General features: G+C 49.6%; 5 protein-coding genes across 5 annotated transcripts; 3 read left to right on the top strand and 2 right to left on the bottom strand.

Moving 5' to 3' along the window:
- Positions 1-15: 15 nt before the first annotated feature.
- Positions 16-4,179, top strand: MIND_00948800 (DNA-directed RNA polymerase subunit beta; the record flags this gene model as incomplete). The annotated part of the gene is made up of 16 exons (XM_037366104.1): positions 16-111; positions 157-202; positions 256-751; positions 803-1,285; positions 1,332-1,813; positions 1,864-2,135; positions 2,181-2,621; positions 2,669-2,748; positions 2,803-3,218; positions 3,266-3,339; positions 3,385-3,438; positions 3,488-3,613; positions 3,664-3,670; positions 3,722-3,758; positions 3,810-4,083; positions 4,132-4,179. 16 exons carry the CDS (start codon positions 16-18, stop codon positions 4,177-4,179), a joined length of 3,432 nt encoding a protein of 1,143 aa, XP_037217516.1.
- Positions 4,180-4,314: 135 nt separating this feature from the next.
- MIND_00948700 (Ubiquitin-conjugating enzyme) lies at positions 4,315-5,196 on the top strand (the record flags this gene model as incomplete). The annotated part of the gene is made up of 7 exons (XM_037366103.1): positions 4,315-4,390; positions 4,438-4,464; positions 4,520-4,587; positions 4,637-4,669; positions 4,728-4,791; positions 4,828-5,031; positions 5,084-5,196. 7 exons carry the CDS (start codon positions 4,315-4,317, stop codon positions 5,194-5,196), a joined length of 585 nt encoding a protein of 194 aa, XP_037217515.1.
- Positions 5,197-5,303: 107 nt separating this feature from the next.
- Positions 5,304-11,500, bottom strand: MIND_00948600 (FAD-binding PCMH-type domain-containing protein; the record flags this gene model as incomplete). The annotated part of the gene is made up of 26 exons (XM_037366102.1): positions 5,304-5,486; positions 5,535-5,609; positions 5,662-5,752; positions 5,802-5,914; positions 6,124-6,225; positions 6,273-6,626; positions 6,681-7,043; positions 7,100-7,360; positions 7,419-7,563; positions 7,761-8,025; positions 8,326-8,348; positions 8,394-8,690; positions 8,729-8,770; positions 9,189-9,322; positions 9,374-9,514; positions 9,565-9,691; positions 9,738-9,849; positions 9,899-9,952; positions 10,003-10,054; positions 10,103-10,282; positions 10,330-10,382; positions 10,441-10,569; positions 10,619-10,721; positions 10,778-10,951; positions 11,001-11,170; positions 11,206-11,500. 26 exons carry the CDS (start codon positions 11,498-11,500, stop codon positions 5,304-5,306), a joined length of 4,038 nt encoding a protein of 1,345 aa, XP_037217514.1.
- A 746-nt stretch (positions 11,501-12,246) lies between these two features.
- Positions 12,247-14,847, bottom strand: MIND_00948500 (Noc2-domain-containing protein; the record flags this gene model as incomplete). Its single annotated transcript, XM_037366101.1, has 11 exons — positions 12,247-12,288; positions 12,343-12,946; positions 12,994-13,160; positions 13,216-13,404; positions 13,449-13,562; positions 13,610-13,796; positions 13,841-13,931; positions 13,978-14,083; positions 14,129-14,337; positions 14,386-14,473; positions 14,518-14,847. 11 exons carry the CDS (start codon positions 14,845-14,847, stop codon positions 12,247-12,249), a joined length of 2,127 nt encoding a protein of 708 aa, XP_037217513.1.
- A 3,079-nt stretch (positions 14,848-17,926) lies between these two features.
- MIND_00948300 (UBIQUITIN-CONJUGAT-2 domain-containing protein) lies at positions 17,927-22,138 on the top strand (the record flags this gene model as incomplete). Its single annotated transcript, XM_037366100.1, has 13 exons — positions 17,927-18,044; positions 18,094-18,261; positions 18,314-19,467; positions 19,516-19,656; positions 19,703-19,834; positions 19,883-20,149; positions 20,193-20,234; positions 20,287-20,300; positions 20,346-20,447; positions 20,494-20,719; positions 20,767-21,011; positions 21,058-21,723; positions 21,775-22,138. The coding sequence occupies exons 1-13, from the start codon at positions 17,945-17,947 to the stop codon at positions 22,136-22,138; spliced, it is 3,621 nt and encodes a 1,206-aa protein (XP_037217512.1). The 5' UTR covers positions 17,927-17,944.
- Between the last annotated feature and the right edge of the window lie 129 nt (positions 22,139-22,267).

Here is a 22,267-nt window from a genome sequence, read left to right as displayed (position 1 = left end):
AGCTTGGGCGCCCGCATGGAGGTAGACGGCGACGAGGGAAGTGGCTGGGACCAGCTCACAGGTGGGAGCTGGCACGGCTTGGGGCTTACAGACCCCATAAAAAGCGTTGAAGTGAGTCAAACCCTCTAATTCTGAACAACTATTCAACTTTGCAAGGACAAATGGCTGCTTCTCCCCGCGTTTCTCAAGGTCAAAGGCTTGGGTGACGTCTTTCACCTCTCTAGTTGCTTGTAAATTCATATATTCTACCCGTAGTCAAGCAGCACATCGATAGTTTCAACTTTTTCTGCAACCATGATATCAAGAACATCGTCAAAGCTAATAACAAGGTCACCTCCGATGTGGACCCGCGTTTCTGGCTCAAGTACACCGACATCAATGTCGGTATGCCAGACCGCAACGACGGCAGTTCCGTTGAACGCAAAGTCACGCCCCATGAATGCCGCCTCCGCGATATTACCTATAGTGCCCCAATTTCTGTCACCATCCACTATACGCGAGGGAAAAATATTGTCCAGCGAACGGTCAATATTGGGAGGCTGCCGATAATGCTCAGAAGTAGCAAGTGTTATCTGACGGGGAGGACCCATGCAGAGCTCGCGCGGATGACAGAGTGCCCATTGGACCCAGGAGGCTATTTCGTTGTCAAAGGCACGGAAAAGGTCATTCTAGTGCAGGAACAGCTCAGCAAGAATCGCATCATCGTTGAGTTAGACACGGTCAAGAATATCGTTCAAGCCTCCTGTACCTCGTGCGTCGTGCTTATGCTCATAATTCGTGCCACACTGAGACGCTTACTTAGCTCTACCCATGGCGGACTGAAATCCAAGACTTATGTTGCAACCAAAAAGGGCAGAATATATCTCCGCCACAACTGTGTTCATGAAGACATCCCAATCGTCATAGCCCTCAAAGCAATGGGTATTCAATCTGACAAGGAAATTCTTCTCCTCACTGCGGGAACGACGGAAGCATATAAGGCCGCATTTGCTGCTAATCTGGAAGACGCTGCGAAACTTGGAGTATTCACTCGGCAACAGGCACTTGAATATATCGGCTCGCGGGTGAAAGTAAACCGCAAGGTTATGGGACCACGGAGACCCGCCTGGGAAGAGGCACTTGAAGCTCTAGCGACTATTGTGCTCGCCCATGTCCCTGTCAAAGGGCTTGATCTAAGATCAAAGGCCATCTTCGTTGCGACCATGACGAGGAGAGTGCTTATGGCTATGGAGGACGAGAAAATGGTTGATGATCGTGACTACGTAGGCAACAAGCGTCTTGAATTGTGAGTCTCTTACTCAACATCCTGAAATCCTTTGCTCATATTCCAGAGCTGGACAGCTTCTCGCGCTGTTATTTGAAGATCTTTTCAAAACTTACAATGCCAACCTTAAGACTGCCATTGACAAGGTTCTCAAAAAGCAATCGCGGACAAGTGAATTCGACGCATTCAACACCATGCAGTTCCAAGGCGACCATCTCACTTCCGGTTTTGTTCGCGCTATCTCAACAGGCAATTGGTCGTTGAAGCGGTTCAAAATGGAGCGGGCAGGTGTGACGCATGTACTTAGCCGCCTCAGCTTCATCTCAGCTCTTGGGATGATGACCAGAATATCCTCACAATTCGAAAAGACGCGCAAAGTCAGCGGTCCGCGTGCGCTCCAACCGAGTCAATGGGGCATGTTGTGTCCGAGCGATACTCCAGAGGGCGAAGCGTGTGGATTGGTAAAAAATCTAGCCTTGATGACGCACATCACCACCGATGTTGAAGAGCCGCCTATCGTTCAGCTTGCCTTCATGCTTGGAGTTGAAGGTACGCCCGTTCAAATCCACAAGACAATGCCATGAATGAGGCTTCTTTAGACATCAGCTTGGCTACTGGCACTGAGATCTATGGTCCACATACATTCGTGGTGAATGTAAATGGAACCATCATCGGTCTCACCCGTTATCCCGCGCGTTTTGTTGCCCAGTTCCGACGTTTGCGGCGCGCTCGCCGTATCAGCGAGTTCGTGAGCGTGTTCATAAACCATCACCACAAGGCGGTCCATATTGCCAGTGATGGCGGTCGAATCTGTCGGCCCATGATCATCGTGGAAAATGGGCGGCCTAGAGTTACCCCAGAACATATTGCTGTAGGACACACTTCTCTTTCCAAGACCACTCTAACGGATATGCAGCTACTCAAAAAAGGCACTGTGGTATTTGACGACTTTTTGCGCAAAGGGCTCGTGGAATATCTTGATGTCAATGAAGAGAATGACGCTTATATTGCCTTATACGAAGCCGACATTGTCCCCGCAACAACTCATCTGGAAATTGAACCGTTCACATTACTTGGTGCCGTTGCAGGCCTCATTCCTTACCCACATCATAACCAATCTCCGCGAAACACATACCAATGTGCGATGGGTAAACAAGCGATCGGTGCTATCGGATACAACCAACTAAATCGTATCGACACACTGCTATACTTGTCCGTCTACCCGCAACAACCGATGGTCAAGACCAAGACAATTGAACTTGTCGGTTATGACAAGCTCCCTGCGGGACAGAACGCAACAGTTGCTGTCATGTCTTACTCTGGGTATGATATCGAGGACGCCCTCATCTTGAATAAGGCATGTTGAATCAGCATCGTTTCCAACTAGCTAAAAGATATCTCCAGGCCAGTTTAGATCGCGGCTATGGCCGATGCCAGGTTTTGCGCAAGAATGCGACCCTTATCCGGAAGTATCCCAACGGCACGTAAGTCGATCAATCCGACAATTAGCCCTCTTGTCTTGACGCCGACTGGTTTAGGTTTGATCGTCTAGCAGACGCCCCAGTCGATGAGAACACGGGCCAGATAGCAAAGAAATACGACATCATCCAAGCTGATGGATTGGCTGGTGTGGGAGAGCGCGTTGACCCGGGCGACGTCTACATCAACAAGCAGACCCCGACCAACTCAACAGACAATTCCTTCACTGGGCAGGCGGCAGCTGTTCCTTATCGGAATACCCCGATGAGCTATAAATCACCCGTTGCAGGAAATATCGACAAGGTTCTAATTAGCGACACAGAGAACGACCAAACACTCATCAAAGTCCTCATCCGTCAAACACGACGCCCAGAGCTAGGTGATAAGTTTTCGTCGCGGCACGGGCAAAAGGGTGTGTGTGGGTTGATTGTGAACCAAGAGGACATGCCGTTCAATGACCAAGGAATCAACCCGGGTACATATACCGTTCTTTGCACTAAAGCGGTGCTAACTGGCTAATAGACACTATCATGAATCCCCATGGGTTCCCTTCTCGGATGACCGTTGGAAAGATGATCGAGCTTCTTGCGGGAAAGGTACATATTTGGACTTTCCAGCTTCACCCGGTGAACGCGTTTCAGGCCGGTGTCTTGAGCGGCAAACTACAATACGGCACTGCTTTTGGTGGATCCAAGGTATTAAATCAAGACTCTCTGTAGCTCGGGAGCGGCTCACCCGTCCTAGGTTGAAGATATGAGCCGGATCCTTGTCGAGAACGGGTTCAGTTACGCGGGCAAGGATATGCTGACAAGTGGCATCACTGGCGAGCCACTCGAGGCCTACGTATATTTCGGACCTATCTACTATCAGGTAGCTGCTGCCGTTGTTTTGTCTGGATGCTATACTAATGGTTTGGTTAGAAACTGAGTTAGTTTCCGCCAATAGTGATCTACCCTCACTGACAACCAATTTTTCCAGAGCATATGGTTATGGACAAAATGCACGCTCGTGCCAGGCAAGTTTAGATATAGTCTGAAAGTCGGCAGGCGTAATGATGACTTTACAGAGGGCCTCGGGCTACGTTAACTCGGCAACCTACCGAAGGTCGGTCTCGCGAAGGAGGACTGCGACTCGGTGAGATGGAACGCGACTGTCTGATTGGGTATGGTGCTACGCAGTTATTGCTGGAACGCTTGATGATTTCGTCCGACAAATTCGAGGTCAATGCGTGCAGCAAGTGTGGGTTGATGGGCTATAACGGGTGGTGCACTTATTGCAAGAGCTCCAAGCAAATGGCCCAACTCACCATTCCGTATGCAGCTAAACTGTTGTTCCAAGAGGTGAGATTTTTCCCCTCGGCTGTTTTTTTTTTCTGACGAGGACCTCAGCTGATGGCGATGAATGTTGTTCCCCGACTGATACTTGACGATGCTTGATTTCTTAGAAGCTTGATGTATTTTACCTTGTAGCCTTAGCCTAATAAACCCAACATCGAAGAGACCGACGATCACATTGATTCCCAATCTTGTCGCGTGATGCCGCGTGACTAGCGACACATCGACGCAAACACCATGAACCCTCGCAGCACCAACTCTGCCACTGCCCTCCGAAGGCTAATGACTGAGTATCGTCAACTCACTGCAGGCGGTAATGGCTGTCTGCGAGCCTTGTCTGTTTCTCTCAGCCAATTCCAGGTTCCCCCGATGGCATGTTTACCGCCGGTAAGCTGCTGCACTATAGATCGTCGCCATCACACTCTGACTCTGAGCCCACAAGGCCCAATATCCGAGTCTGATTTCTTCCTGTGGGAGGCTCTTATCTGCGGACCGAAGGACACTCCCTTTGTATGCCTTTCCCCCGTCGGAACTGAAAGAACCAAAATGATCATCCTAGGAAGGAGGAGTCTTTGCCGCAAAATTGACATTCGTGCGTTCCTAGCCTTACTCTCCATTTGGCGGAGACTGATTATTTGTCTCTTCCTCAGCCATCTGACTACCCGCTTTCCCCATTCAAGATGAAGTTTGAACCCCCGCTGTTCCACCCAAATAGTATGTTCACTTTTGAAAGTTATTTTCCCCGATTAGCAGACGCACCATCTTTCTTGCCCGCTCTTGCTCGTGAAATTTCCTCTAACACCCGCGTTTTAGTCTATCCCGATGGAACTGTCTGCATTTCTATTCTTCATACGCCTGGTGATGATCCTACGATGTACGAACAAGCGTCAGAGCGCTGGAGCCCAGTGCAGAGCGTTGAGAAGGTTATCCTCAGCGTTATTTCTATGCTCGCCGGTTTGTTTGCGTCAGATCTCTGTTCTGAACTGTGCTTATATAATAATCTCAGAGCCCAATCTAGAGTCGCCCGCCAGTGTCGACTGTAGCAAGCTTTATCGAGACAACCGGCCAGAGTACGAACGTCTGGTCCGCTTGTCAATTGAGCAACAGCTTGGCCTCTAATCCATTCAACTTGTACATACTACAAACAGAATTAATTCTATCTATGCGGTTAACTACTACTCTAATTTTGTTAGTTGTCCATTGTCACGTCAAGGTACCACACTGGTTTAATATTGAGTTCTCAGAAGCCTCCGGTGCTGAAGCTCGTCTTCCGACGGCATCGTTCGCCAGTCTGTTGGAGTTGGATAGTGACCGGCGTTGTCCCATTGTTTGAATTCGCGGCCATTGCTGACATGCCCCAACAAGTGCCGTTCAATATATTCATTTCGGAAAAGACCGTCTGGATCGACCTGCGACAAAGGTTAAAACGAATTCCGTCAAGTAGTTTGGCAATCAACCTTTTGCACAACTTCAAGGAAGCGCCCAAGGTCAGGATACAATGCACGTAGTTGTGAAGAGTTGAGGTGATGTGCCTAGATACGCAGGTTGATGGGAATCGACGGGAGGTTAGGCCTAACTACCGACCTTGGCCCAGTGCGGGCGCCCGCCGTGTGCCGCTAGTACACGCTCAAACTCTGCAAACATAGACCGGTAACGTGTTGGGAGGTTGTATGGCCTTTGGGAACACTCTGAGAAGCGTGTGATGAGCGATGAATTGAACCTACTTGAATTGCACGATGCCAATCCAACATGTCTCTTTGCCGCCATTAGCCGGACTCAGCCACAAATCGTCTCCAGCACTCCAACGAATCTCGATGGGAAAATGGGGACGTTCGCCCTGTAGGTGGTCTCAATCAACAACTGCAAGTAGAATAGAAGAGCAAGGGATTTGCACCCTTAGATATAGGGAGACCCACGCAAACAATCGCGGGTAAGCGAAGAACATCCACGTGGGAGAAAAGAAGACCCCTTAATTTGGGCCGAGGGAATGTGAAAAGGTTAAAGGAAGACGCCGAAGGCGTGTCAATGCCTTAGAAGCTTACTCACCATACTTCTGTCTTGCTCGTTCTTTAACCATGCCGAAAGGGCGCATAAACAGTCTTCTGCACGATCGGCGGGAATCGCCCACTCCGTGGTGTATTGGGGATACTGAGATTGGTGAGTTTCTGGTTACTTGGTGGCACAATCAAACGCACTCGACACTCGATGTTGAAAATACGGTCACTTCGGTCAATCGTGACACTTTGCCGTGGGCCAGAGAGGGCGAGAGCAACTTGAGAAGCCCATATATTAGCTTCACTCATATGTTGAGCAAGGACACGGGAGCCCAGATGGAGAAGCAGGAGCCAAAGATAAGAGACAAATGAAGTCAAAAATGCGAGGAAATTCCGTGGAATTAAGAAGGGAGAGTAAGTTCTCGACGGCGAAAGCGAGGTCGGAAAGCTCGGGCGAATGAGAGGACGCGCAAAACGCGTTAGGAACAGCATGAACTGCACAACGTGAAATCCTAGTGAGGAGTCCCATAACCACGAGTTTACTCGGCGGGCGGGCTGCAGAAATCTCGCTGAGCAAGAAGGAGCAGGAGCCAAACGAAAGTAACGGACCTCGGAGGTACGGTCCATAACACTGCAACGAACCATACCAATTGCTGGAAACCACCATAGACGGACATGTTCGCCAGAGTTCTTGATGGAGTCGAGACTACCCAATACTTGATCGAAAGGGCGTATAGTTTGAACGTCTCGGAGATTGAAGGAAGGCTCAAGCTCGAGTGTAATGTTAAGCAATATACCGGTGGCTCCAAGCCCACACAAGCTTGCGCTGAAGAGCTCGTGGTTTTCGGTTTGTGAGCAGCGAACGACCTCGTTGGAAGGAAGCAGAACGGTGAGCGCCAAAACGTGGGTGGGCATGACACCAAATGCAGAACCAGCGCCGTGAGTTGCCGTCGCTACGATGCCAGACAGCGTCTGTCATTGTTTTTTTTGAGTTTGACAGACACTCAGAAGTCGTGGAGATCGCTCACCTGATCGGAGATGGAGCCCAAATTGCGCATAGCGAGTCCATAGGGTGCGAGTGCTGTGTGGAGGTATGACAGCATAATCCCTGCCTCAGCGACGACATAGTTTTCCTCTACGTTGACCTCAAGTATCTTGTTCATGCCAGTTATGTCCATCATGTAGTCAGTCGTGCATGCGATGTCTGAAGGTGAATGGCCAACGCCTACGGCGCGAACGACGCGTCGGTCTCGACGCGCTAGTTCAATGACAAGTTGACATTCTTCAATCTGCAGAAACCAGATGTGTGAGCTTGTTTGGGCATCCAGCGCAGGGTCTACAGCTTACCGTGGTTGGCTTGAAAACAACAGCAGGGGAGCAGTGGAAAGTACGACCCCAATTGCGCCAGCGAGGTTGAGAAATGGCGATAGGAGAGAGCGCGGCCACAATACTGGCGCGAGAAAGTGCCATGGGAGAGGGTGCGGAGGTGTGGCTGCATGCTCGTTAAATAGTAATCGCGCAGGTACTTGGAAAAAAAGGTCAAGATTTGGATCTCGTGTTTAAGAGTAAGTCTTAGATCGCATCGGTCACAATCACACTTTTCGACACATTTTGATTTGATCCCGATCTCGCACATTTTTGGTCCGTCTCATCACTTTCAATTTTGAGGATCAGGTCGCCGTTTGCTACTCTTGGAAATCAAACACTACGCGTCCACATTCCTCTTGTTGGTATATCAGCGTTCCTCCAACCGCGCCGCCATCTACCTCGAGCCCTATTTCGAAATCAGTGTAAAATCCGCCTTCCCCGTTCGCGCTCCAACCACGCAGTCCCCTCAAGTCCACACGCCAGTCACATACGGGTCGAAGCTCAGCCTCGTCAGCGTATCGCGCGGTGTCTACATCCGTGGATGCGTCTGAGTCGAAGGTATAGAGTGTTGCTGTAAACGTGCTGTCTGGAATTGAATAAAGTCAGAATCAATATGTGGAGAACAAAGGACCAAAAAAAATCCGAAAAGAACCCGACACAGCGTAGACTCCCGCTACTTGCGAATGCGCTTGATTTGACCGAGGCCCTCCGAGCATCAAGAATTTGGACCAGATAAAAGCTTAATCTGGGGCCACCCCATAAGGGGTTCTAACCGCGCGGACATTGGATGCAGCATCTCCGCTCGTAGTAGCGACAGCGCTTCCTGCCCGTATCATTACAACCACAAGCACACACAAATCAAAGATATAGAGCAAAATGAACACACCGTCCCGTGTTTTCGAAAATTTGCTGGAGATTTATGTATAAACTGATGTCCATAAAAAGAGGTCATACCAAAATGGTGTAGTGATGCGTTGTCTATATGCATCGAGCGTTGGACGATCGTAGACGGAATATTGGCCCAACCAAGACCAACGACCAACGACAATCCGCCACCAAGAATGGCAGCGTGCGAAGAAAGCCGTCAACGTCGATGCCGCGGCATCGAGCCGATTGATCGGCGGCAAGGACATTTGCGTCGATGTTCGGCGCCAATAAATGACGATGTCGACAAATGATCGGGGAAACAGAATGTGATAATCCAAATGGGTCCGAACGGAAAGAAGAAAAAAGATGACAAGGGGGAGAGGACTGGGTGAGCTATCAGCTAGCAAAAGGAACATCCTCACCCTTTTCTGAGCATAGCCCCTCTTTGCACTAAATATTGCAGCCTGTGAAGTAGTGCATCAGCGGGATGATTTGATCCTAGTATTATTGGATCAGTTTCCGCTCGATGTTACCGCCCGTGTTACTCTGTTGGCGCTCCGTCTAGACGGGACCGGGAAACATCTGGCAGTGTGGCATCCAGAGCGGTGCGCGAGGACCTCGGCGGAAAGCAGGGAGACAAAAACCGGGCCATAAGAGAGATGATTGACCACGGTCTTCTCCCAATAGAGAGGCGGCCAAGAGGAACGAGTGACGCCACTGTAGGACAGAAAATAACACTCGGTGTCATCGCGGACTCGGAGTTTCGGTAGAGAATCGCGGGAGGGTAAATTTTGGCACGAGGCGATGTGGGCTTCGACGTGCCTTCATGACGCAAAAGAACGGGAAACAAAAATGGGGAGAGGGAAGATGAGAGATGCACACCTATTCTCACATATTTCCACGCCAGCGTCGTTGTAGGTCACGTAGCCCGGACGTCGAATCCGGTCTTCCGGCTCGGCCGGTAGCTTTACCTTGCTCCAGTTGAGTGGTAGCACAAACGCAGGCAAGGCGAGTACCTGAGCGCTTGAATGAGCCGTGGGCAATTCGGAGTGTAGTCACATACAAACCTTCATTACATAAGATCGAGGGACGATCAGTTGCGAAACCAGCGGCCGTCGTGCGAGTCCATAGTGCGCTGCACCTCGAAGGGTTGCTGTGTCACAGTCTGGAGGCCGGGCAATGGTCAAGATTTTTCCGTGTAGACGGTCCTAGAACAGCCTTCAGGATTGACAGTCCTTGTCGCGACGGGGAAAACCACTTCTATGCGTGTTTTGAGATAAGCACTCCCTGAAAAACCACCGACAAGGAGCAATGCGTCAATTGGAGGTGATGCAGCCAGTTGCTTTTCGATTAACCGAATTACTTCGTCCACGACTGGATCAAATCTACAGGGGAATTTTTAAACGCAGCAAACAGAATTATTGAGCTTACACCATTTGTCGCAACAGGCGTCCTGGAATTCCTAGTTGCCCGTTGACCAAGCCCACAGGAGGATCATCTGCGGCATCCTGAATATTGAAACAAGTAAAATAAAACTCGTTGTCTTCATAGCCCACTTTAGTTCGGACAAGATAACGTGTTGGTGCACCCACCATCATCTTCGGTTCCGGCATACGTGAGCTTGTCTGCTTCGCTGAAGGAGTTCACTGCCACGAATTTAGCCGCCGGGGAATTCATCGAGACAAGGAAGACACACTGAAATAAGCAAGCGATGGCGCATCACAGTGACTGGGATGATCGACAAGAAGCTTCCAAACGTTGAAGAGCAAGTTATGCAAACTAGGTGCCTCACTAACCGTTTTAACCAAATTCCGAAATCTGATATCAAGAAAGAGACTGCCACAATTTGCCCCACTGCGAGCCGCTATTTCTGCAATTTCGAGCTGTGCTGGGTCACCAATGATCTTTAGGCATTGGTCAGAAATGGGTGATGAAGTAGTTGGAGACGACTTTGTAAACAGCCAAGTCAACTGTGCCTAAGGTAAAATGAGTATCAGGTTGGGGTTAGGGTTAGGTCACGTACCACCTCCCGCATCACAAACAAGAAAATTTTGGGAAGGGCGGAGTTGATGAAAGCTAGAAAGATGAGCACAATGAACAGCTGCGGCCTCTGATTCCGTAATAATCTTTAGACGATCTCGCCACGTTGTGTCTCCAGGATACGCGCTCTGAACAAGGCCAGCAGCAATCGCCGCTGCTCTCATCATGGCATAACCCCGTGCATCCCACGCAGCGGGAACAGTAAGCCAGACGTCTGCAGAATCTAATAGTAGAAGTAGTGATTGATCTTGGAGACGGCGGGTGCAACATACACAAGTCTACAACGGCTCCCATGTCTCGCGTTATCTCCTCGCGGGAGTAAATCCAAAGTGAACGAAGAAAGTCGGTGATGAGGTCCGTTGGAGTTTTTCCCGTCTATTATTGGACTTGGAATACAACCAACCTGTTCGCGGGAAGAGAAGGTTACGAACTGGAAGCACAGGTAGTCGTGGATCCAGCTCTGGCTCATCACGAAGAGCGCGGGGCTCGAGGAAGAGTTTAAACCACTCATATCGGATAAGTCCAGGTTGCAATCTGGCATTCTTTGCCTGTAGACCCCAATCTACCAGGCGCCCGTCGACGTCATAGAGGAGACAAGTTGGAATCTATGACCGGTGGGTGTTCCTGTGAGAAATATGGCAAAAGAGATCGAACCTTCCGGAGCGTTTCCAAGGAGTGTGGCCACCGCATAATTTGCTGGACTTGACCAGCGGAAAATCCAGAAGAACCATAAGCCTCGAGGGCGTTGCATAAATATAGGACAATGCTCCATTGGAAGCTCGAGACATACGACACCAGAAAACGTTGTTCCTGGTCCTGCATTACTATTGTTGTTGCTGAGACCGCCGGCTCAACTCACCGAAATCAATAGCAATGACGACTTTGCCTTGGTCTCGCGAAGATGCAGACGCTTGTCGCACGTGGAATGGCATGGTACCGGTTGTAGAGGAGAAATCGTTGTCATCTAAAGCCGTGTAGTTGGAAGTCGGGAGGGGGTATTGTAACGGCGGAGAATCGGGTGACGCCGAGAACTGATGCGCCATGTGCAAGACGGGTTCGGGTTGTGCGACAGGTTGCTGATTTACAATGTGATGTCGGCTGGAAGAGGAAGGTGGTAAGTCCGTCTCAGACTGGGAACTACCACAGCACCCCATGACGGAAGAGGACAAGGTGATTAAGCGTGTCAAACCAAGTCCAGATTAAGAAACACCGACAATGCATCCGCTATAGAGAGAACTACAGTCAAGACTTGCACAGACTCGAAGATAAGAGGAAGCCATGAGCGCGTGCTGTAGTTGCAGGAGATGCATATAGTGTGAAAATGACGTGTAACTCACCTTGCGCAACGGTCATTGTTCCAGAAAATGGGAGGCCTATCGAGACGTGTCAGACTGTGAGCGAGGGAGCTGCATAGTCCGAGTTTCCTGTCTCAATTTGACGCACAGTCGTGGCGGCTGTTGAACATTTACACCAATTTGGGTTCCAGTCTGCCATGCTGACAAGGGTTCAACGAATGGTCCGAAGGAAAAGGGCACTTTCCCCGGACCCGACATCATTGGGGGCACGAAAAAAAAATCAAAGAATCCCAAGTCGGACAAAGATGGGTCCATGAGGTGCACCCTCTACGCGAAGGTCTGCTGTAGGATAATATCAGGTTTGGAACAGATCCAGGGCTGCTGCTATCACGCGTAATAGAAGAACCACAGTCGCAACAGGTAGGTTAGGATCGTTGCGGTTGCGTGGCGGACATGGACGTTCACAAAAAAAGTGTTCGCCGGTCAAACTTGTGTAACCCGGCTATCAAATGTGGCACTCGGCCGACCGGGTCCGAGCTACAAAAAAATTACGCGCACTGTTTGTGTCATTGTGTACAACCACAAACGATCCTCGTTGCTTAAAACTAGCTATCATCTTCAAGGATCTCATCCTCACCCTGACGCGCCTGGAACATGGAGTGTCAGAGCGAAGAAACGAAAAAAGTACAGAAGTTCTATACCTTGTCTACCAACTTCCGTCGGCGTTCCCGAGTTTTCCGTTGCATTTTGACATATTTTCCCAACGGTGATTCGTCTTCCAGGCTCTCCAAAAGGCCCCGCTCCCACTCACGAACTGCTCCCATATTGTTTGGCGCTAAATGAATTTTTTGACGTCGCTGCTCGAGCCACCGTGCACTCTCTTCAACACGGTCTAACAAACCCTTGACGACGGCAAGTTCTTTGGTGCCCTTGGCAGTCTTGATGGCTTTCCGAAGAGCAACAGTGACTGGAACGACAATCTCAGGGAAGGCGGCACTGCCGTGAACCGGACCAGACACCAGCCACTCTGCAAGCAGATATGATGTTTCCTCGACAAGACCATCGGAATAAACCCGTGTCTTGACGTATTGCTGGGGCGCCCTGATCTGCACCTCCAGATCGAGTGGTCGCAATGTCGAAGAAGCTGAATTTTTACTTCCACGCGACGAGGTAGTCAGTGTTGATATGAGGATCGGCACAAGATGTGGTGACAGAGGAATGTAGGTGTGCGTGTGACGTGTTAGATGAAGCAGTGACCGTAAAACATGCAGGTGAAATGGATAAGAGCGACTGTTTGGAATGAGCCTGAAGAAAGCGATCAGCAAAGGGCTAAGACAAAGTTCAAAACTAACTTGATGGCTCCAATGCTGACTTGAACCAGCGGATATATCAGAGGCTTAAGCTCGCTTTCCTTACCAGTCTCGGCTTCCACTGAGGCATCGCACGCACGCGCCAATACGATCGACCAAAAGTCAATGCAGTGGATGTATTGCCAGTTGTAGACTTGTTTGTAGGCTTCCTATAGTGACGGAATGAGTCAAAAGCTCGCGTGGCATAGTATAAAATTTTCAAACCTTAGATTTGACCTTCATGCTATTACGCAGATGAATCGCGAGTTGGCGGATATAACCGAAAGCATGTTGATATGAAACACCTTGGTCCAGATTGAACACCTCGGAAGCCGAATTTTTCATGAGGTTGATCGACGGAAGAGTATGGACACTCGTGTTTTTGGATGAACGGACAAGAGTCAAATAGGTTCCCTTCGACTCTGAGTATAGGTTTAATCCTCGCCTGAGACTCGTACCTTGAGAACACTATCAAGGATGGATTCATCTGTCGACGTCGCGAGTTTTCGAACGGCGAGAAACGCGGCAATACGGACGTTATCCGCGGCACTAGACCACAGATCGAGGCATTTCTTTTCAGGGATAAGCAGAAAGCTCGGCAGTCCAGTAACTTAGTCACCTTGAGATAGAGCTTCACCGCTTTGCGGCTGCTGATGATATAAGCGATTATCTTCGCACTTTCGCTAACGGCAAGCTGGAGCATATCGTCGTCGGTGAGTTGCGAAAGCATGTGAATCACATTTTGGAAATACGAGAGGACGAGTTTTTGCAGTGCCTTTAACTTTGCGGTCTGAGTTGGAGGCTTACTGAAGGCAAGATCAGTTTGCAATGTGACTAAGTTACCGCCTACAATTTGCCGTTTGGTAGCGTTTTCGTCGGGGCATGATGTTCCAGTATCACAGGCGTGTATTTGAATGCAGTGGTGATAAGTTTGTTGTAAACTGAGGGCTATATGAGATCTACTTCTTCTTGAATTGTCTTGCCTACCTGCGGAGCTCTCGATGCTCCAAGCTAAAACTTGATTTTCCTCGTTCATGTGGGCTGCAGACCGGAAGGCAATCAATAGTTTCCGTAAGGATCTCAGCGAGCGATGCTGTGACTAGGTTGGTATAGAGACTAGTTTAAATGAGCCGCAGACCTCGAGCAGCGATTTCTGCCATTTCTGGAGAATCGCCTTGGTGAGTGTCGGCGTTTGTCCCATGTTTTCGTCTTCTTCCCCATCGGACTGGTCTTCGACGTCAGGGTTGAAGTTTAGTAGTTCTTGGTCATTTTTTTTGAGGTATTGGAAGAATTCGGGGTCCTTTTCAGCCAACTTTGAGAGTTCGATCATGTGTTCTTCGCCCTCCTCTGTATCAAGGGTAAGAGCCTTTCCAAAACCGGGGTGCTGCAACACACCAATATCATCTATTGACGCGAAAGAGGCGTCGTCTTCCAACTCCAAGTCATCTTCATTCTCAGATCCCGGACTCTCATCGTCCATGTCCTAGAACAACATAAGAGACGTTCAGTACCCGAAACCAGACAAACCTCGTCATCGTCGCTACCTTCCATGAATCCACCCTCTAGGAAATCATCCACCGTCATGCGGGATTTGCTGCAAACCCACCAGGTTAGCGTTTTCAGCGAAAGACCAAACCAAGCGCACCCCTTGTCTTTTTTTGAAGTCTCCTTCACCTCCTCCTCAGCTTCATCATCGTCAATTGACTCCTCCGCAACAGCCCGCTGCTTTCCCTTCCCTTCCTTCTTGCTCGAGACTCGTTTCTTGATTTTTTGATGTTTTCTTCGAGCTTCGATCGTTTTTTTCAGCTGTCCACTGGCAGAGAACTTCTTGGTTGATTTTGCGACTTTCTTTCCCATTATTCGAGCCCTTGAGCGCTAAAGGATTGTGTCGCGGGGATTGAGTTCAGAAAAAGCTTGACCGACCGTCACATCCAGTCACGAAAACGATCACGGGTTCTTGAACTTTGTGGAAACGCGCAACACGTAGAATACACCAAAAAAAGCAGATATACGATACAGATAGCGTCCCAACTTCGAAGTCCCGTGATTAGTAGCTGTTTCCCCACTGTTGTTGGCTCATCATGGCCATTCCGCTACCGTCGTCCCAAACTCGTTTCTTGATTTTTTGATGTTTTCTTCGAGCTTCGATCGTTTTTTTCAGCTGTCCACTGGCAGAGAACTTCTTGGTTGATTTTGCGACTTTCTTTCCCATTATTCGAGCCCTTGAGCGCTAAAGGATTGTGTCGCGGGGATTGAGTTCAGAAAAAGCTTGACCGACCGTCACATCCAGTCACGAAAACGATCACGGGTTCTTGAACTTTGTGGAAACGCGCAACACGTAGAATACACCAAAAAAGCAGATATACGATACAGATAGCGTCCCAACTTCGAAGTCCCGTGATTAGTAGCTGTTTCCCCACTGTTGTTGGCTCATCATGGCCATTCCGCTACCGTCGTCCCAAACTTCCTCCATCGGAAATTGTTCGCCCATGTATTGAGTCTGGCCCCAGCCAGGACCAAAACCGTATCCCATACCCATTTGACTCATCAACATGGGATTCATCGCAGCTGGCCATTGCTGCATCATCCCACCATCGCCAACCACCATGCCCATACCCATACCCAGACCAGGCATACCCATCATGGGCTGAGGCATCATCATCATCTGACCTTGATTATTGAGGTGTTGGTTTATGTTAAAACGCGGTCCTCCATTGAGCTGCTGTCCACCACTAGGGTTTGAGGATTGCTGACCTCCAGGTCTTGTCGGAGACTTAGGTCTTAACGAGTCGATCTCAGCGGTCATCGGTACAACGAACTTGCCGCCATTCGCCAATGTTTGGATGTCTGCATCCCACGCCACATGGTTCCAAGGTCCTGCGATAGCACCCTCATCAGTATAGATTGTCCCTTCGGCGGGAAGACGTGTTTCCTGGCCAGGGCTCAAGGCGGTCACCCAGCCACGGCGAAGCGAAGAAGGTGTTCGACCGAAAATCTCGAGACGACGGGTTCCGAGACAGAAGTTTTCGATGAGCGTGTACATTTCTGGAGGCTTCCGAGTTGGGTCTGTGGAATCCCCTTCCCAGAAGATTACATCAGTGTCTGGTTATCATGTTAATGGAGTTTGACCCTATCTGTTCCTCTCTACGCACCGACATTGCAATGTACAAACCAGCTATCAGTCGATCTTCGCACCGTACCGCGAATCCCAATGAGACAGTGTTGCTTTGTGCGGGTAAGAAGTGAACTAGTGGGCGGATCTGTCTGAAAGATAGAATTGATAACTGTTGACCGAGAAACGATTCAGAGGCACACACTCCTGGTCCACGATGGCTATTCTTGTTCGTCTTCACCCAGACAACGTCTTCGCATCGACGATAACCCCATTTTGCTAGGACTTCGCGACCGCTTTCGAGACCTTCTCCCGCACCACTGCCGACCCACAGGAAAACGAAACTGGGGTCCGCAGCTAAAGATGGGACGGGTAGCTCTTGTAGATGTTCCCAGGTAAATGAAGAGGAGAACGGCGGGTCGAGAAGAATGACGTCGAATTTGGCGGGATGGAGGCTCTGCAACTGGGAAAACGGGAGATAGGACGGGGCAACGGAGTGGTTGTTAACTGAAGCTTTCTTCAGGTTGAGAAGCCGCTGCTGTTTTGGATATCTATGCGGGTGGCGTCAAACATGGTAAACATATCAAGTTAAGCATAACGCACTCCTCAAAACGATGATCTGGGTCTGCACCTAAGACCCAATTCTGCGGCCATTCACCGCTGTCGACATATCGCTGGAAGACTGCTTTCAATGGACTATATGGTTGTCACGCCGTATACACACCTGGGAATAGTCATTGCGGATTGTCTCCTCCTCTGGCACGTAGCTCTGTAAGGCTTGAAACCGGTTCAAGGAAGATCGATGTATTAGCTCACTTTATATCGCTCGACGCGCGCATGTTTCGCTGGAGGAAGATCTACTCGGACCAACTTGGTAATGGGAGATGTTGGAGGCGACTCCTGGCTGCTTTGGGATTGTGGTTGTTCGTTGACGAGAACAGGAAGATCCATTGGAAGCTCATGACGACGCTGTTGTTGAGCAGCGCTGACTTTTGCAATAAGAGAGGAATGTGCTGCTAAAAGCGCATTGGCCGAGGATATAACTTCAATGGTCGACGCCATACTTGCATCGTCGCCTGGAGCAACAAGGGTGTGATGCGGTCGAGTCACGTCACGTCACTTCTGTCAATCGTCTTCAGGTTCGAGTTCCAAATCATCAATATATGGCTGGGGCCGGTAAGAAACCTCGAAGAAATCCCGCAGCACATCAGCCAGCAATATTATCCCAACGCGAGCTAACTGATCTCCCCTCTTTGCTGTAACAGCTTGGAATAGCAAATTCGGTCGACTGTGACGTATCTTCCTTGCTGACCTACTCGCCATTCTTTCCAACGCTGCTCGTGCTACAAATGTTCTTTAATGTCTCCGGATATGCAGGGATATGCCTCAAACTTGCCGAGCTTCAACTCCTGATGACCACAAACTGAGCAAGGAATTTCTGGCGATCTTGGAATTCCGTTTCATTTCATGGGGAATAATAGCATCAAAACGAGAATTTTCCCTCGTTGGCTGCATAACCTTGAGGATCTGAATCTGAAGGGTTGTTGTGGTTGCAAAAATGGGCAATCCGAAGAACACTCGTTTCATCAGGATAGGATTACACGGCACGGACCCGCTGAAGTCTGAGGAACGCCAGTTTCAGAACCTTACTTGGTCTCTCGACCTTGATATGTTATTGTCACTTGTCAAGTTGTGCATAAATTGGATACCTATACCTTAGCCATCTATGAAGAATGTCTTCAATGTCCAAGTCTCAACGTGCACGTGCGATGAGAGCTGTATCGGTCTGTGGCTGTGACTTTACATAAATAGGCGCCCATCATCCCGACTCATCGACTGCCCATGTCGACTGCCGGTCCTGGCAGCAGCGTGATAGACCTTGTAGACTCAGACTCAGACTCCGATATTCGCAGAAAGCGCCAGCGAACAATGCAACAAGTCGGTTGGTCCCAACCCTTCGTTGTTGTCGCGCTCTCATCGTGAAACCGCAGTCGTTGACGAAGATGTTGTTATGCTCGACGCGCCTCAAACTCCGTCAGAGCTGCTCTCTCATTTCAGCAACACTAAGAACGCGAATCTCAAAGGCCGTAAACGTTTCAATGCCGACTTCGCAGATCTTAAAGCGCAGGGGATTGACCTGGGGGGTTACTCTGTAAAGAGTGCGTGGTCATCTCGCCCTCAACGAAACGAAGCTTACCCATATCCCTGCAGAAGTCAAAGCCGGCGACGACGAGGGCATGATCGATCTCGTTGTCCTGCAAGGCGACAAGAGGGTTATGCGATGCAATCTAACCATTACGGACACTTCTGAATACCCCAAGAGCCACAGCATTATCACATTTGTTGAAGATGATGATGCTCCAGAGAAGGCCGTTGATGCTCTCAGTGCTTTGCAAGACAAGAAAGCAATGCCAATCGCCAACCTCCTCGAAGACCTCCTGTCCACTCTCAGTGGGAGCAATAAGAAGACCAAATCTCTTGCTGCCACCTCCTCCAAAGTCAAGTCATTTGAGGAGTCCGATGGTGACGAGGATGGTTCTGATGCAGAATTCGAATTCCCTGACTACGACGATTTCCCGAGCCACCATTCGCAAAATGAGGCCCACCGCATGAAAGTGTTAACACAGATGCAGCATGACTTCATTGAGATGGCATCCGATTCGTATCGTCCTGGCCTAATTCCATTCACACCGTCCTCCAACTCTCCTGGTGGCTTCGACATTTCGTCCGATTTCGCTCTCAGTATTTCTATCCCAACTGTCCATCTTACAAAGACGATTCCTGCTCAAGCATTGGTGGCATGGGACCGCCGTTTACTGAGTACCCCTCGCCGCGCAGCCCATCTTGTTCTGTTGATCTCAGGCTTGGGCAGTGCTGCTACTTCGTATCCTCCTCTGACTCCCCAGGGGGAATATGTCCGTAAGGGGATGTCTCCTCGCTTTCAAGTTGGTGTCTGTGGACGGTACAAACCATCACGTGAACACGCAGTCGAAGCAGGACGGACATTCGGGCTCGTTGGTAGGGACGCAGAAGATGAAGTGCGCGAAAAGCGTGAAGCCGCTCGCGCCGCTCGTGAGGCTGCCTTACTGGAGTGGGGAGAAGATGCGTTGCCAGAGGACATGAACATTGACGAATTCGACGTTGGTTATCCTGAGATGGAACCCGAGGATGACACAGAGGACGACAGCCGCTTTGAGAGGTTTTCACTCAGCTCTTCGCTTGAAGCGCTCCTTGAAACACAACTGGTCAAGCTCGTTGCCATCCGACGTAAATTCAGCATTGGCTGGGCCGGTGCGGAGGTGATGCATTCCTACATTGAGAGTGAGCAAAGAAGTATGGATGATGTCTGGGCTACTTACAGACCTGTTGGTTCTTTCTCCAAATTTGACACTTGGTCTAATTCATGCCCATAGGAAATCCAGGCTGCAGATAAGGCAGAGGTCGAACTCATTCGATCGGGTACATTGCCCCATGATCCTCTTTATGGACTGGGGCCCAACCAGAATATCAACCTGCCCTATACAGCGTTTTGCTATCTAATCCGTCGATTAACGGTACCTTGATCAGGCTGTGTCCTTTATGTGCTGACGCTGCTGCCAGTTGTGCACCCGTTACTGTCTTGTTTGTCACACGAAACTCACGAGTGACTTCGAGGCTCTCAAACCCTATGTTTGCGAACGACCGCTTTGCACGTACCAATACTACGCGCATAATCGTGGAGTATCACTTGAGGTCGGGCTACCTTTTCACTCAATACCAACGGTCTGATACAAAGTGCAGTATGAAATCCAACACAACCCCGCGACAGTCGATCTTCTTGTTTCCCTGACTTACGCTGCAGCCGCTGAAGGTGTTTTGGATCAGCCTTTGCCAGTTGGCATGGCTCTTCGCGTTCCCCTGCCGGACAGGAGCAGAGTTATCCAAACACCTGCTCCTATTCACTCCTACCCACACCAACCACAGCAAACTGCGGTCCCGAACCTTCCTTCTGATTTCCCAGTTGGTTTAGATGGCTTGGTGGAGTTTGATTCCTTACCAGTTCCCTATGTCTGTGGCTTTTTTTCTGACGTCTCGCGCTCATAGCGTCTAGATGCGTGCAGCCATTGTCTCCTTGATTGACTCGCTCCCATCGGTGCAGTTATACATATTCTTTCTTCACAAGACCTCACTTACATCATCCTTAGATTGATGACATGAAGTAAGTTTGCAATACCTCGTTCGTAATCTTATCTGATTATCATAGGCGTCATCTTGAACGTAAAGTCAAACCTGGGAAGTCGAAACCTCGTCTTCAAGAGATGGAGAATGGTTCGGTTCTTCCTGCCTCATGGGCCATTCTTCGCTGGTGCGTTTAGTTATGACAAAGTTCGAGCGTTCAAAGATTGGCGCAGGTGTGTTGCGTCATGCACTGCATATCTTGAGGAAATGAACTCCGAGGACCAATGTATCCAAGGCGTCGACCCTGTTTGGCGACAATTCCGCTTCAGCGTTGGCGCCCCCGACGCCGAGGCCAAGTTTCAGAATGCCCTTGAGATGGCGAAAAGCACAGACAGTAATGCGAAGAAGTTCCCGAGCTTATATGCATTCCATGGCTCTGGGTTGCGCAACTGGCACTCGGTATATTACCTGTTTTATTTCTCCGGCTTCGCGCTCAATTACATCAGATTATTCGACATGGCCTATGGTACAAGACCGTTGCCAATGGGCGGGCTTTTGGTGATGGTGTTTATCTCGCAAAGGAGGCGCAAACCTCCATGGGTCACTATGCTACTGGCGCACGAGCATGTTGGCGGAAGAGTAAACTCGGACCTACAAGCTGCGTGGCGATTGCCGAGGTGGTCAATCTCCCAAGCAAGTTCGTGAGCAGTAATCCCCATTTCGTTATCAAAGACACTGAATGGATTATGTGGTGCGTATGCGAATACTGTGGCAATTAGATGCTGAAGACCCTTCAGTCGCTACCTTCTTGTGAAAGGTCTTGAATTGCCTCCGCCAGATCCCACGACCAAGCCAAGGAAGAGAACTGTAGTGCCGTTCGTCAAGCTCGATCCAACTCAACCCATTACGCTGCAAAGTAAAGCGCTCCAGGTTCCTCAACCTGGCTTCCAAATATCCGAGATGGTGCAACAGCGCACATCCGAATTGGAGGACGAAGATCATGACTCAACTGATCGATACATCTTTGAAGAGAAAGAAGCAAAGAAACCGGACGTCATCGAGATTAGTGACGACGACGAGCCATTGCCTCCACCTACCAAAGGGAAAGGAAAAGGGAAGAGTTTCGTGTCTAACATCACCTCCGTCCTCAAACCGAGCAAGAGTTCCCCACCAAAAGGGCCACCAAAAGATGACTGGAAACATGATTCAGAGTACGTTCGCCAAGCGGTTGACCTACTCATGCTACCTCCTTTGGCCTCGACACCTTCTTCCACAATGGCCGTTCAACGCGAGCTCAATTCGATGATCAAAGAGCAGGAGGCGGCGTTGCGAAGTTCAGGAGGGCTGAAGGAATTGGGATGGTTCATGCCTCAGGATTTTATCGGCGACAATCTATTCCAATGGATAGTCGAGATGCATTCGTTCGACGAGACACTTCCCATTGCAAAGGATCTCAAAAAAGAGTGCGTTTTGTCCACGTTTACGATTTCTCGTCTGTTAACGGCATACTTTAGACGCATCAACTCCCTCATCTTTGAGATTCGATTTCCTCCAGACTTCCCTATTGCACCCCCATTCTTCCGAATTATTACTCCGCGGTTCCTACCTTTCATTCAGGGAGGTGGTGGTCACGTGACTGGTGGTGGATCGATTTGTATGGATCTGCTCACGTCCGACGGCTGGCTTCCAAGCTACAGTATCCCCGCTGTGTTGATGCAAATAAAGCTGGCCATTAGCAACCTGGACCCGCGCCCCGCTCGTCTGGCGCCAAACTGGAACCAACCTTATTCGGTTGCCGAAGCACTCCAAGGATTCAAACGTGCTGCTGCAACGCATGGTTGGACTGTACCTAGTGGTCTCGACAAGCTTGTACGGTAGAGTGGCGTGACAAGAAATACGATTAACTGGAATCAGTGGATATCATGACTAGGAGGTATGATGGTACACTACCAATACAAATGCTTTTTCAAAACGTACAAGAGACTGCCAAATACAGCTTGTAATGTA

The sequence above is a fragment of the Mycena indigotica genome (assembly GCF_014461135.1).
Source record: "Mycena indigotica strain 171206Taipei chromosome Unknown Mind.scaff0008, whole genome shotgun sequence".
In the NCBI taxonomy this organism is placed as follows: domain Eukaryota; kingdom Fungi; phylum Basidiomycota; class Agaricomycetes; order Agaricales; family Mycenaceae; genus Mycena; species Mycena indigotica.
The sequence above is the reverse complement of the archived record's forward strand: the minus strand, read 5'-3'. Positions and strand labels throughout refer to the sequence as shown.